At 40.2% G+C, this 15,070-nt stretch overlaps 1 protein-coding gene across 6 annotated transcripts in view; it reads left to right on the forward strand.

Moving 5' to 3' along the window:
- The window catches only part of TAMM41 (TAM41 mitochondrial translocator assembly and maintenance homolog), a 33,815-nt gene extending 21,158 nt beyond the window's left edge, over positions 1 to 12,657 (forward strand). The window contains exons 8-10 of one of the 6 annotated variants that reach the window (XR_007775000.1): positions 6,660 to 6,863; positions 9,529 to 10,284; positions 10,826 to 12,657. Coding sequence is in view for 5 of the 6 variants with exons in the window: in XM_050957861.1 (XP_050813818.1) it covers positions 6,660 to 6,863; positions 9,529 to 9,605 (281 nt within the window). In the remaining variant the exon portion in view is untranslated. Of the gene's footprint in view, positions 1 to 6,659; positions 6,864 to 9,528 lie in introns of all 6 variants that reach the window. The other 5 variants (XM_050957861.1, XM_050957862.1, XM_050957863.1 and 2 more) reach the window with 5 other exon arrangements.
- The last annotated feature ends 2,413 nt before the right edge of the window (positions 12,658 to 15,070 follow it).

Consider the following 15,070-nt stretch of genomic DNA (forward strand, 5'->3'; position numbering starts at 1 on the left):
CCCTCCCTCCCTGCACCTCCAGATTAGCTGTTTCTTGGCGTGCAGGAGGCTCTGGGCGGGGGGAGTGGGAGGAGCGAGGGCATGGCAGGCTCAGGGAAGGGGGCGTGAAGGAGTGGAGTGGGGGCAGGGCCTGTGGCTGAGCCAAGGGTTGAGTAGTGAGCACTCCCTGGCACATTAGAAAGTTGGCACCTGTAGCTCCAGCCCTGGAGTCATTGCCTATACAAGGAGCTGCATATTAACTTCTGAAGAGCTGCATGTGGCTCCGGAGCCACAGGTTGGCCACCCCGATCTACTCTCACCTGAAAGGACCCACCTTGGACAGTCCATTGGTGGTTCTTTCTCCATGCCTATTCAGCAGGCTACTTACAGGGATTTCTGTGATGTGGCTACCTGTGTCTTGGGACCCTAAAAACACATTATGAAGACTTGTTGTCTCTGTAATGCTTTCTGCTTTGTATGCCTACATATGTTTTATCGATAGCTCGCAGACTTACGGCCATCAGGAGCCATCTTGAGATCTGTTTTCTCACCTTCTTCTCTAATGTTGGTTTTGTGCCTAGATACACAGTATCATTAACTTAGTACCTTACCATAAACAACATTTTTGCTTTTTAACTAGCCAGTCATGTGGGATTACATTTATCCCTGAAAAAGTTGGTAACCCTCTCCACATTTCCATGTTACTTTTGGAAACGAAGGGTTGGGTGTGCTAGTTCAGGCCAAATAAAAATGAGCATGAAACTTTGCCTCAAACTTGAACCAAACCCAAACCCCAGTGAGTCTTGAAAGGTTTGCTTCTCTTTTCTTTCTTCCCTCCCCTTTTTCATACACCTCTTACCTAGTTCTTGCCAAAAGCAGAAGCACGAAAATAGGATTGATTTATTAGGATTACTGGCCTGCCTTAAAGTGTGCAGAGATGAGCCCTCCGGACTTTGGGAAGTTTGGATAAGGATCTGAACTTCTGGATGCCTACCAAAGCCACACATCTTGAGGTGTGGTCATTGTTAATTTTAACATCAGAGTGAATAGAACAATTTGAGGTCTCAAACCTGCCTGTCTATAAAAAGCATTTATCAGAAAAAGTGCTGTATCTCTGCAAAGTCTGCTTCTGAGCAGCTTTTCTAAACCACATTGCAATATGGAAGAAGTGCAGAATCCTTTTCTTCTTGTAGGCAGAGCTGGAAGAGCTGCCTGTATAGCTACGGTTGTGTGACATTTCCTAATGGAAGACCCTGTTTTCACTGGTTTATGACTGCCAAAGTTTAACTGTTGGGGCTGAAATCTCCCAGGTTGGGTGTCTGTCTTAGGCTACAGTATTGGAAAGGTTTCAGCTTCAGTGGTTCAGCCATTTCTGAGGGAAAATAGGATGTTTTTAACCCTTTTACAAAAATTCTTTCAACCACTGAGTTGTGGGGCTCTAGCACTGCCATGCATTGATTCAGAGACTTGAAATTTATCAGAGGGGGTTGCAGTGGGGTCAGGGATTTGCCTTTTGCCCTCCCCAGGAAGATTCTACCAAATTTGCCAAGTTATGAACCTCTATAAAATGTCCATTTGCACATGCTTAATGGAGACTTCTAAATGCTTGGGAGATTGTCTGCACTGAGCCTGCTCCATCTTGGGGCTGCAGAGACTGAGTAGGGAGACGCTTGTGCTTTCAGAGCTCCTCCTACCTTTGCCCAGGCAGTGAGGAAGCTACTTGATTTAAATGCAGACAGGTGGGGAGGAATGGGAAGAATAGGAGCAGGGGGTTGCTGGAGCCAGAGGTTGGGAGGTAGCAGAGAGGGAGAAGGGTGGGTAAGTGTATAGAAGCAGAGAGGGAGGGAGGCAGGAGCCTGGGGTGTGTGAAGGAGGTAAGGTTGGATAGAAGCATAAAGGGAGGAGGGCAGAAGCTGGGGGACATAGGGGCAAAAGGATAAGTGACTATTACAGCTATTCCCTTCCAGAACCTGAAAATAAACCCAGGAATCATGGATTCCTCTCCTTTTGCAAATACTTGTCAAACCCACTGGCAAGGTGTATCATCCCCTTCTAGAGATGGTCCACATAGCAGGAGTAGGCTGTTATCCTCTGTTACTCCATGAGCTCAAGTGGTATGGATATAAAGGTCTGAACCCTTCTGCTGACCCAAGTTGGGGCCAGTGTGGTTCCACATGATAATTTTTGTTTGTTTATTAAAGGCATATAGGAAATTAAATTAAAAAAGTTAAAAGAATGCTAAGGTTGCAAAGATAAGCATCAAAAGTCAGGAAATTCCAATTTAGGTTGCTGCTGGGTTTTTTTCCCCCACAGGACCCCTGCATCATTCAGTGATTGTGTAGTTACTCAGTTTTTCTTTGTATCTTCATGCAGTGTGTAGCTCCAGGCCAAAACCTGCACTGCATACAAAATTATTAATTCCTCCTGGGCATTTGTTTCTGTGGTGTTCTCACCACTGTATCTTTGTGCTTCACAATTACTTTATCTTTATAACATCCCTCGGAGATGAGGTCGTGGTATTCTGCTTTTACAGCTTCAGAATGGAGGCAGGAAGGGAGGAAGGCGAAAAGTGTTAGGTGTTTCCTAATTTTGGGTGCCTAACTCGAGAGCCTGTATTTCCAGAATACTTAGCATCTTTATAGCACTTTATAGGTTTGAGCAAAGCTTCAGTCAACTTTAGTTGCAGCTGTGAGCACTAAGCACTTTTGCATATCTGACGCCAGGTGTCTCACCTTGTGTTCCTCTTCACTGTCTGGAATGTCCAATTCAAGGCCACTTATGAAAGTTTTGGCTTAAGTGCCATCACACGGGAACACTGTGGCAGCACAGAAGTAGAATTCAATTCTCAAGGATGGTATTCAACTGGCTAAACCGTGAGACTCCTGTATCTTCCTACAATCCTCTAACTCATTGCACCGCTTCCAAATTCTGCAGCAAAGGGTTGGGGTCCTACGGACAAGAGTTTCTTTCACTACATAGCCTGGATTCATACCCAGAAAACCATCCATCTTGTGCACTGAACTGAGGTAGGGGTTCTATAGGGGAAAAAGTCATACATGAACATGGAATTAAAGGGTAACAAGGGGACCAGATTAAGGTTGCTACGGGATATTTCATAATGTCAGAGTGCTTGACTTCGCAACCTTAACTTTCTTTTAGCATAAGTTTGTAGATGTAATAAATATTTAGTTTACATTTTTATCATGCTAGATCTCTCCTGGAGTTCAGGAAAGAATGTTTTTTCATTTGCTTAAAAATTAAATATTAATAGAATTATTTTGCTTATTACTACGGATTTATATTTTCTTCCAAGTGTGAGGCTCATGAAATCTTTGTGATTGTTCCATCAATCTGAAGGCTTGCAGTGTGAAATTTCATAAATACTTTAGATATATGCTGCTAGTGGATGGTCACTAATACATGCATGTAAGTGTGTGGGACTCACCCCTGCTGCGCCTCCTGCTGGTTTCTTCCAGAATTAGACCTGCCAGCCCCCTTGTAGCACCTTCTGCAAGCCAGTATCCCATTGCTGCTTGGCCCCCCGTGTCATTCCCTGGACTCCGGTGCCCCTTTATCTGGGGTGCTGCCCGCTGGCAGTACACTCCTCAGTCTCAGGGGTCTCCCATCCCCAGGGAACCCCCATCCCTGCCTCACCTCAGTCGTAGGCTACTGCCAGTCACCAACTAGCCTCTGGTCCCTGGGGCAGACTGTAGTATAAGCCACTCATCACAGGCAAGGGGTTTTTGGACCTACAGCCTTTCTCTGCAACCCAGTACCTCCATGGGGCCTTGGACAAGGCCCGGCAGCCTGGGGAGTTGACCTCCTGGAGCTCACTATAGAGTGAGGCAGTAAAATGCCTCACTCTAGGTACTCTGAGCTTCCCAGCAGCCAGCTCCGCCCTGCCCCCCCACCGAAAGCAGAGAGAGACTGACTGCTCCTGGTTCACTGCCCTCTTATAAGGGCTAACTAAGGCCTGATTGGGTGTGGCCCAGCTGTGGCTACTTCCCCAATCAGGCCAGGTTTTCCCCCACCACAGCCCTCTCCCAGAGGTGTTTTAAGCCTTTCAGGGCAGGAGCAGGGTTACTGCCCCGTTACAATGCACTTCAGAATGTCTAATCTGTACTGCTTAATATTTAAAAAGGAGTGACTTCTGTTTATTTTATCTCTGACCAGTTCATTTTCTTATTTATTGAGGTACAATCCATAGCGGTGCAGTTGTTTAAATAGTACAATACAACAAATTTGTTCTAGGGACAGGCCTTAGAGAGTTGAGTTCATTTTAATTCAGTTACACCTAAAGATACGGATTCTGTTACTCTTTTCCTTACCAAAGGTATCTCTTTTTAAACTCTAATTCTCCTAAGAAGACTTTGAACTAGTACAGATGTGAAAAAGTGTTATGGATCTTCGCTTATGTATGCAACTGTCCCTTACACCCTTCTTTCTCACACAGTCCTGTTGAAGTGATACTGGCAAGCATATAGATGAGTGGCAATGCCAGCCATTGAATCAATGGTTTGAAGCTCTTCATCCATTTTCCTTGTATTCCTGGCAACCATGTTAGCAAGACCTGATGTCTGGAATCTCATCCCTAGTACATTTGTGTAACATTGATGGTAATTTTTCCTACCGTCATGCTAACTGAAAGCCAGTGATTGGTAGTTCAGACTTTAGAAAAGGAGATAATGTATCAATACTCCAGAAGCTTCCAGGTAATCAAAAATCATGTTTAATTAGTAAAGGATATTTGTTGCTTTTTGTAATAGTCTTGCTGCTTTAAAAAGGAAACTGTGGATCCTAAAACACCTACAGTCCAGCCTTTAACAAGCTAATCTATACCATACTATTAAAGTGAGAGTAATTTATATCCAGGGTGGTGGTGGTTACTTAGCTGGCACACTGTTTGTTTGCTAACATTATTTGGCAGAGTACACAGTCATAACAAAGAATTTCAACCCACCTAACAGGACTGTCCTTCATCTATCTCGGCCAGTGTGGTTTTCAAATTGAGCTTGAGCTCTGTATTTTTGTTTGTTGTTAAATGCCCTATTTAGCTTTTGAAAATGTGCCTGTATAATTTCTGAAGTCTGTGGGGAGATTTCTGGTCTGTTTTCTATTAGAGATGGCACCATCATTTGATTTATTTTTCCTCCTGGCTGGAGTCTGTATAGTCTTGTGGAACTGAAAACTTCAAAAGTTTTATATTTAGTTGCTCTTAAGGAGCAATTGTATGTTGATATTTTTGAGTTTGGAAACTATCTGAAATAAAATCACACTTCATCATTATATTGATGGCAGTGAAAAATTGAGAGAGAGGTTTCTGTGAGACAAATATACATTCTATTGAATGTTGACAAATACATGTCAGTTAGCTGTACCAAGGGACTCTTCTGCTTCTGCTTTTCGTTTTATTTCACTCTCAAGGACTGGGTGGGGGTTAATAGGTAAAATATTGCAAACTAAATAATCTCTGTTTCTGAAGTTCCATTGAAGTCCACAGACATGCTTGAGTGTTGTCCTAAATAAGAGATGCTTTCTGAGAATTGGAAACTAAATTTGCCTCATGTTTTATGGAGGCTTTGCTGTATTTACGTTCATTCAACCTTTATATGTTGACATCCATTGTTTGGTGCAGTGGCTGTTAACCAGACAAGAGCAAATATTAATCACTGCTCCACTTCACTGTAAATGCAGCTGTTTAATAGTGCCGTGGCTCTCAACCAGGAATGTGTACACCCTGGGGGGTACACAAAAGTCTTCCAGAGGTACATCAACTCATCTTGATATTTGCCTAGTTTTACAACAAGCTGCATAAAAAGCACTAGCAAAGTCAGTACAAACTAAAATTTCATATAGACAATGACTTGCTTATACTGCTGTATGCACTATGCACTGAAATGTAAGTAATAGAAAGTAAGCATTTTTTCAGTAATAGTTGCTGTTACACTTTTTTGTACTTGTATGTCTGATTTTGTAAGCAAGTAGTTTTTAAGTGAGGTGAAACTTGGGCATACGCAAGACAAATCAGACTCCTGAAAGGGGTACAGTAGTCTGGAAAGGTTGAGAGCTGCTGTGATAGTGCAAACGTTAATCCTGAACGTGAGTACATGACTGGAAGTGAAGAATACCCCCTCTACTGTAGCTACAGGGGAAGTTTGGGAAAGTGGCTTAATTTCAACATTCCAGAATATTTGGGCTAACCCCTTACTCTTACAAAAAAATTGATACGGGATCCCTAATGACCAGAAGCTCTTACAACCTCTTATGGCTCAATCTCTAAAAACGTTTGCAGTTGTGTATGTCCATGTGCATTATTTTAAGTCTGTCTTCTGCATCATCTGGTGGAAAAATTTAAGGGGGAAGGAGGGAGAGCTACCCACCAAGTAATCTTGGATTCATATTAAAAGCTGAAAGACACTTGTTGTCCAAGTGCTCACGAGTATGTCTTCAAACAGATTCTGAAACGAGGGTAGAATTGTGACCATTAACTTTTACTACAGATGTGACTCATCACCCAGAGGGCTGTTATAAGAGGGTGGCTATATACAGAACCTGCATTTTGTTTGTAACATGGTGGGTTGGGATTACATAAGATTCCAGTCTCAAGGCTCAAGTGGGTGGGGTTCATTAGAGTGCTCACTGGAGGGAGAATATTAAGAAAATCTCTTAATGTTCAACAGCTGCAAGCGGCTGTACTGGTTGGCAAGCAGATCCGACTGGCTTTTCTGACTGCAGTGCCAATACAGCAAAGGAGCCCTGCAGGGATATAACAACTGCTTTACTGCTGATACTCCACCTGCCATACTGTTGTTATAGTGAGAATACATTGATTTCATTGGAATGGCAGAACATAATTTTTACGTACAGCAACTTCAGTATTACAGGTTTGTGTTTTCTTGGTGTATGGTACCCTAGTAGCTTGGGCAGTAGTCAACAGGGTCATATTTTTTTAGGCGATTTTAATATTATTTGGGACAGGAACTATCTTTTTTTCTGTTTTACTGTGCCTAGCGCAATGGAGTCCTAATCCATGACCGAAGCTCCTAGATGGTACCATAATGCAAATAACACATTAGTTTTCATTTATTTTTCTTGACTGCAGTACTCTAGAGTCTATATGCATGCAACTATTTATATTTTAATATGAAAAGTATTGTGTATGGTACGTATGATACATGTTCCAGACAAAGTTCTGTGTTAATGTTTGGGTTGAACAGTTAGGTACTCAAGTGAATAATGCAAAAATTAAGATTGCATGCACATCCTTAACTCAACCTTTTCTGCATGTCCATTATTATAGTTTTTAATGACACAATTCCATTGTTTCTGTGATTTATCATACTTTTTCTACAGTGTTCAATACTCAAGTAATAACTTGTAACTGTTTGTATCTACACTTGCACTTCTTTCATTATGTTAATTGTCCAGTATTTCTTTGACTTAAAATATTATTTAAAATACTTTTATATGAAATTGATTACCACTTAAGGTATATTTTAATAATTGAATGAGATGTAAATCATCTTCTTTTCACCTTTCCAAAGATGCTTTTCAGTGGATGATAGCTTTAACTCTGAATCTAAGTTGCCTATCTGTGTCAGCAAGCTGTCACTCTTCTGTTATACTGAAGTATGTTTAGCAAATATGGTTAAATGACTTTAATGGACTTTGTTAGTCTGGCATACAGAGTAGTGCGCAGTTCTGCATGATGATGTGCATACATAAGTTTGTAGAAAAGGTAGTATATAGTTTAGAGTACATTTTGATGCATACGTACAGGGGGGCAGAACTATAGTTGTGCAGCCTTAAAATCTTGATTTTCAGACTTCTGAGTGCTTAACCCTGTAACTTCACTGTTCTGATCGTAATGTAGGGAATTTATTGTATTTTTTTTAAACAAAAAACTTGGGGGAGGAGGTAAAACATACGTAAAAAACTTCACTCTCTGGGACCTCAAAGCTTTGCTGGCTTGCCAAAAATGAGCAATACTTTGTTTTAAATTTCATAATTTGGTACAGTATGGTTAAACACAGCAGAACATCATGTCCCTTTCATTAGGCCCAAAAGAGAGGACTCCTCTTCTGCAAACTTTAGGAACTCAGTAACTAAAGGTGCATCTTGCAAAGTGCACAGAAATAGACCCTCAGCCCTTCACACTCAGAATATGCACACGTACTGAGGCAATGGCTACTTTAGATTTCTGGCTTAACCCTTGCACACCTTCATGAAAACTAGCCATGCGTGGAGGTGCAATGTCCTTCCTTAAACACGTAATGAAGAAGTGATATGCAGCATTCTACTCCAAAAAGCTCAAATCAGAACAAATTTTTACTGCAGTACTCAGAGGCACTTTTCCTCAGAGAGCTATTACCTTGCCAAATTTCATCTTTCAGTTCATGGCTCTTTCAACTGCAGGACTGTTTTAAGAGAAAAGTTCAAGATTTTTTTTTATATTGGGAGAAGCATAATTTTTTTATTCAGGTCCTAATCATCTTCTCGACCTCTGCCCCAATAGCTGGTAGTTCTAGCTGGTTGGACTCAGGATCCCCTCTCAGGGCTGGCCTACACTACGGGGGGAAATTGATCTTAGATACGCAACTTCAGCTACGTGAATAACATAGCTGAAGTCGAATATCTAAGATCGGATTACTCACCCGTCCTCACCGCGTGGGATTGATGTCCGCGGCTCCCCCTGTCGATTCCGCAACTCCGTCGGGGTTGGTGGAGTTCCGGAATCGATATAAGCGCGCTCGGGGATCGATATATCGCGTCTAGATGAGACGCGATATATCGATCCCCGAGCAATCGATTTTAACCTGCCGATATGGCGGGTAGTCTAGACGTAGGCTCAGTTGTCAGCTAGTGACGGCCCTGGCCCCTTAGCTCCCTGCTCTGACTTCCCCAGACAGTCCTTTTAGTGTTCAGCTCTGCCTTTGCTGGGCCAGCATGTTCTGCTGCATTACTTATGGTCTCCATCAACTTTTTGGCATCCACTCCCATGTCGTCATGTTCTCCTAATCAGCAGAACTCATGCAGTGGGTGACGGAGAGAAGGGACACGGCAATGCTTGACAAGCTGTTCAACAGGTATATGCAATGCAAATGCCTCCTGAGTTATCACTGCAGGTATCTTCAGAAGTGTTAGGAGTAACAGGCTGTAACGTGGTCTCCTGGTCTAATCAGATATGTTTGCATACATATATACTATTATAACTTCACAGTCCTTTACTCATTTTGACTCTTATTGTCATCAGAAGACTTCCAGGTGAACAGTACCTACCCTGCCTTGAATCATGCATTATCATTCTTAGCTGCTGCTATCCACAGAATTTGTCAATTTTGTCTCTCACGTGCCATCAGCCTCTATTAGCTACTATATCATGAACCTGTCAAGAAAATGAAAAGTTAGCTATCTGTTGTTGCAATACAAATAGCCTTTGGTCACCTTTCCAGGGAAGTACTTTATCTGGAGATTTGCTTAAGGCTTTCTCAAGAATTAAATAGTTGTTTCTCTTTCTAAGTTCTGCCTGTCTTGTTTTTTTTTCCTTAGGGTTCAAGAAATCAGTGACTTACAGTATGAAGAAAATGTATAAAATGACAAAAGGATGTCTGAGGAAGACTTCCTGATGTCCAAGTTTTGTACATACTATGTATAGGTAACTAAACAGATCTCTTTTTCTCTGAAAATATTGTGCAATTGGTACCTGTTGCTTTACCGACCTACATAAACTGTGGATAGGTGGCAATAATTATACTATGTATATACAACTACTTTCTCACATAGGGTGCGGACCTCACTGGGTGCAGATATTTTGCTAAAGGCTGAGGGAATTCATTTCCAAGTATACTTAAGGTTTTCCTGCATATATTAGAGATTCGACTCTGAAATACATTTGCCAGAAATGCTTGTTTGCACATCTGAAAGCAAAAAAATAAAAGTCCTGTATGTTTGATAGAATCTGGACTATTTTGGAAAAGAAAACTTTCTTCTCAAGCTTTGTCCTGTTCTCATCTCCAGCCTCTTCTGAGGAGTTTACAGAATTGTGGGGTCCAGCTGAGTTTTAACTAGATATTAAAACTTTCTCCATATAATGCTTTATTTTTTACATTAAATCCATTTGAGCATACATGTATTTTAAGAGTGCAATATTACTCTGTAACCCTTCTGCAGAGTGGGATCCATCAAGAATACATTTTTCTCTCCCACAACCCAGAAAATACTTAATGAGAGAGAAGCATTTTGGAGGATATATTTCACTGTCTGTGCCATGTCTGGGAGCATAGGTAACTGAAGAGTTACAAGCCGGTAAGGTATCTTAAAGGTCAGCCATTCTTGGCAATCCTTTTAGTTGACAGCAACATAACTCACAACCAAGTAGTGGCAGGGAGGTTATATTTCAAAACAAGGTCAATTTTCATTAAGCTTCTGGGTCCAGTAATGTGTAAGTTATGCAATATATTTTAAGTGTTCTGCACTACCAACTCACAAAGTACTTTAAAATCAGCCTGGTTAAAATCATGGAAATTTTTGTTTGTTACAGTATAAACTAATTGATTAATGTAAACTGTAAAATGTGTGTGAAAATACTGGCCATAAGAATAGAACCTATTCTCCTCCAATTAATCAGATCAGCTTTACAAAAGATTCAACTACCATATTTCTATTACTTGTCAATAAGTAATTAAAGATGCGGTCACTGGAGGCATTGACCTTTTAATGTAAAGAGAATCTTTGATATGGTGTATTAGGAGTATCTGCTGTAGATAATGGGAATGTTTGAGAATACCTTTTTCTCTTTGGATCAAGTGGCTTTACTTACTTATCCAAAAATGGCTTTTCTTAACAGGTGTTCTCCATATGAAGGGTCTTGACAGAGGCATCCTTTCTCACAATTTGATCTGGTTTTAAAGCCAGTGGCAGTTGCAATAAGGGAAGAACAATAATATAAAGAGGTTAGGAATTTAAAAGTAACTTTCCTACAGACTATATCTTTTTGTTGCATGACCTTAATTTCTGAAATTTATCATTTGATTTCATTTAATTGGAAGTTTTAAGAAAATCTTAAATTACAAAAAGAATTGAGGGTGTAAAACCAGCTGTTACCTACTTCCAAGGAGTAATTTAAGCATATCATGCAGCTTGGAAATTTGAGTAGGAAGCTGAGGAAATAACATACTGTAACATGGCTCATTAATTCAGTTCTGCTTTCATCACCATTGAACAGATGTTACAATCTATGATTTTAAAATCCTAAAGTGGTTCAGTTTTAAATCTAGAGTCCGTAAATAAAACGAGATTGTTCCACTGAAAGCTTTATTGGAATAAGAGTGGTAATACAGTGAATATCCTCCCAAAGCCATTGTTCCTATTAACTGCCTTTCCTATATGTATATTCCTAGCATTTTGTCACCCATCAATAGTTGGTTACAAATCTTGGAATAGGGTCAAGGAAACCGGACAAACATTTCTGTAGAATGTGTACTTTTTGATAGTGGTAGGCTTTAGGTTTCCAAACTTTCAGGAATACAATGTGTTAGGCTAAAATGTCCATATTGATTGTTTCAGGGGGGGAAAAAATGGTAGAGAGTGGCTGAAAACCCATTCCTTCCATGAGTTGCCAACATTATAATAGTAAGTCTCTGCTTCATACTATTAGGTATGTTAGAGAGGCTCAGAAAGTTTGGTTTGCAGCTGCTTCTGTACCCTGTGGAGAGAGACCATGAATCAGTAAGTCTAGGATATTCAGAAATGCAAGAGAAAAGTGAAACTGGGAAAACAGGTTAGTCTCCAAGCACAAAGAAAAAGAATATCATCCCCACATAACAGGTGAAAGGTACTGTCATCCTTGCATCACCTTTAAATAGAAAATAATTGGCACTCCTTTTAACTGTGGCATATTCTGCAACAAAAGTTATTCAGATTAGGAAACAGTTGTATATCTAGGTCTAGCATTGTGCTTCAGGGGTAGTAAGAGGACAAAATCCCCTCTCTGAAGAGTTCACAATCTAAGTAAGTGGCATACACAAGGAGGATGGGGTTGAGATGTAACAAAAGACAACCCAGTGGAGCTAGGACACATAACTAGTTAGTTCCTCAGGTTTTTGTTGGATGTTTTGGGGGGCAGGGGGTGGTGGTAAAAAATAAAGGTTCTGCTTGATAGCCTGCTAGTCTTGTGTACAAAATATTACTTATCTTAACCAAAAATAGATATGGAACAAATACTTGAATAATCCCACAAATTATGTATTTTGGAGTAAAATGAGTACAAATTTTCTGAAATCAATTGCTGATTTAAGAATGAGGCTTATTCTTATTCAGCAAATTCTTTTAAGAATGTTGGACACCATTCAGAATGGCAAAGGCAGGAATAGGAGATAATGGCAAGACAAAGCAAGCCTACTTCCTATGTTGTTTAGATATCCTGAAGTAAGATGTTGGAGGGCTAGATGAGCGTGTAATCACCCCACTGGAAAGTTAAGTCCCAATTTGACAGTGTGCTGATGAGCCATCCTGCATTCGATTAAAGTGGAGGAAGTGCACCAGCCTGCAGGATTTAGTCCATGATAAAATCATTCAGAAGAATGTATTTCTCCGTAAAATTGTATTTTCCTGTGTGTATGTGTATTCTGTTTTTGTAATCAAACTTTGAAAAAATAAAAATATTTTATATCAGAAAAATATCCATAGTGGTTTTGTGTGAAAAAATAATTTAGGTTCATAAGGTGCCTCTCACTGAACATGGGAGTGAAGACTGAAAGAATCTCAGTCACAAGAATCTACAAACCGAATGTATATTACCAGGTAAAATTCAAGTAGAGAACTAAAAAACTGCTCCAACAAATTAACCTATTTGTTGTATCCTCTTCATATTTCATATGGGATGTACCAGTTCTTCTTACGTGAGGGTGGTTTATAATTCTATTACACTTAGAGACGTCAGCAAAGATCAGGGTTCCACTGAGCTAGGCGTTGTACAAACACACAGAAGTTTTACAAATGCGAAGAGCGTACTTTCTAAACAGACCAAACAAAGGGTGGGCAAAAGGAATATCAATATCTAATCTAGTTCACAGTGAGGTGAAGAAGGATTAAATGACGTGTCCAAGGTGAGGAAAAAAAAAAGTCTGTTGAAGAGCTGAGATCTGAATCCAGATACCCAGTCCAGTGCCTTGTCAATGATATCAGATTTTGATCTGTAAAGTCCTGAATGCTTTGTCTCCCATTGCTTCAGAGACTGTCTCAGAGATTTCCTATATGCTGGTGCTGAGCCAGTTAAAATATTGAGACAATTGAGCTAATATTTGGCTGAGAGCACTACTAGCAAAGCTCTTAAGCATATGCTTAACTCAATCCTTATTCACGTAAGGGCTTTGTTTCAATATGACGACATCAAAGATTTGATTCTAACTAAATTTCCATCCTTTGGTTACTTTCAGTTGTTTCTTTTTTCTTTTTTTTTAAATAAGGGAAATAGGGAAGTATGAATAGACCCTTCACTAAAAAATCCCATTAGGATGTTTTATATTGTAACATGCTCATATTTCACATATTCTTTTCGTCAGAGTCCTCATTGACACAAGATCTTGGGATAAGCAATTGGCTATGTTTAAAGTGAGTGAGGAAATGCATTAAAGATGAGTTTGAGCTGTGGGGGGGGAAGGGGAGAGAGTTACATTTTCTAAACAAACCAGGAATCTAATAATGTTTTAATGTGGGATTGCTCTTTTGAGAGATGCCCATTCATGAAAAATGATTCAAAACTTTAGAAATAACTTGATCTAATCTGAGAGAGTGAGGTTTGATCCCAGTTTCTGCTATAGAGCAGAGCTGTCTTCATTGTGAGCCTACTTAGCTGAGCAAGGGCATATGTTTAATAAGTAATGTTCTCTGGGGGGGATGTATTGCTCTGTGCTCAACAGCTAAGTAAACATTTTTATGTTCAACAGATGTTTTGTATAGAGCCAAACCCTCCAAAGCTTTAAAATGCATGCCCCTGCCAGTGGCTCAGTCTCTTTCACATTACAGGTGTTACTTTATTGTAGAGCTTGGCTGTAACTTGAGTTGGTTTTATTTGTCTTAAATGACTGAAGTATGCAGTGCATATCTTTGCTTGGCTTTGTGGTGAACTTTCTTTGTGCACAACAACAGAATGGGCCATTTCTTATCCTCCAAGGAGAGGATTAAAAATCCCAGTTTGAGCATGCCTAGTTTACTCCATCTGTTGATACATTACAAATATTCCAGTCTGTGTAGTAAATCTTGTAAGAGAGACTTGAAAAATTTCTCTTTTGGTTGGTGTAGGCAGAAAGCTTTTCTTTCAATGGGTTCTGCTCTGTAAATCATTTATCTTTGTGCTTTTAAAAGTGTCCTACCTTTCCCCTTGAGGCCATTGGTCTTGCATGTATTTAGCTTTTTGGCAGAAAGCCATGTATGAATCATAGGCAAGTGCAGCACACATTCTGAGCTCCTTTCTTTTGTACAGTTAAAGTTTTACATTTAATTTTCTTATATTTTTCTATGTATTTCATATATTTTTGTTGCTTTTGAAGTTCCCAGCAATGGTTAGAAATGACACCTTGCAGTTTACAGCTGTAATTCACTAAAATAACTAGCAATCATGGCGTGGAAAGCTAGTTTTAGGAGAACATGTACTGGTAACTGTCTTCAGTGTGAAAAGGTGTATTTGCCCTTCTATAATGTTAGTGACTTCGTCTACTTCCGATTTTCATTTGTGTACTTTGTTTTATTGCTCTCTCTCCTGCCTAAACCGTGCCATCCTCCCATTCTCCTGCATGTTTCCCTGCTGCTTGGTTGCATCTCACGTGGGTTTAATTTCCAGCTATTTCATTCACTTCTCCCCAAAACATTCATTTCCCTGTTCTCTGGTAGCTCCAAATCTTGTTTCCCCCACCTCATCATCCTGTATGAACAGTGTGCCTAGTAGAGGCAGTTAGGTGGGTGGCTCCTCATTTCCAGGTGCTTTAACAGGCATCCATGCTTTCTTCTCAGTGAAAGACACCGGTAGAAGCTACAAGACACTATCATAGGTGAATCAGCATGATGGGACCAGCTAGCTCTCCTCACACCAGGC

The sequence above is a fragment of the Gopherus flavomarginatus genome, chromosome 6 (genome assembly GCF_025201925.1).
Source record: "Gopherus flavomarginatus isolate rGopFla2 chromosome 6, rGopFla2.mat.asm, whole genome shotgun sequence".
Lineage (NCBI taxonomy): Eukaryota > Metazoa > Chordata > Testudines > Testudinidae > Gopherus > Gopherus flavomarginatus.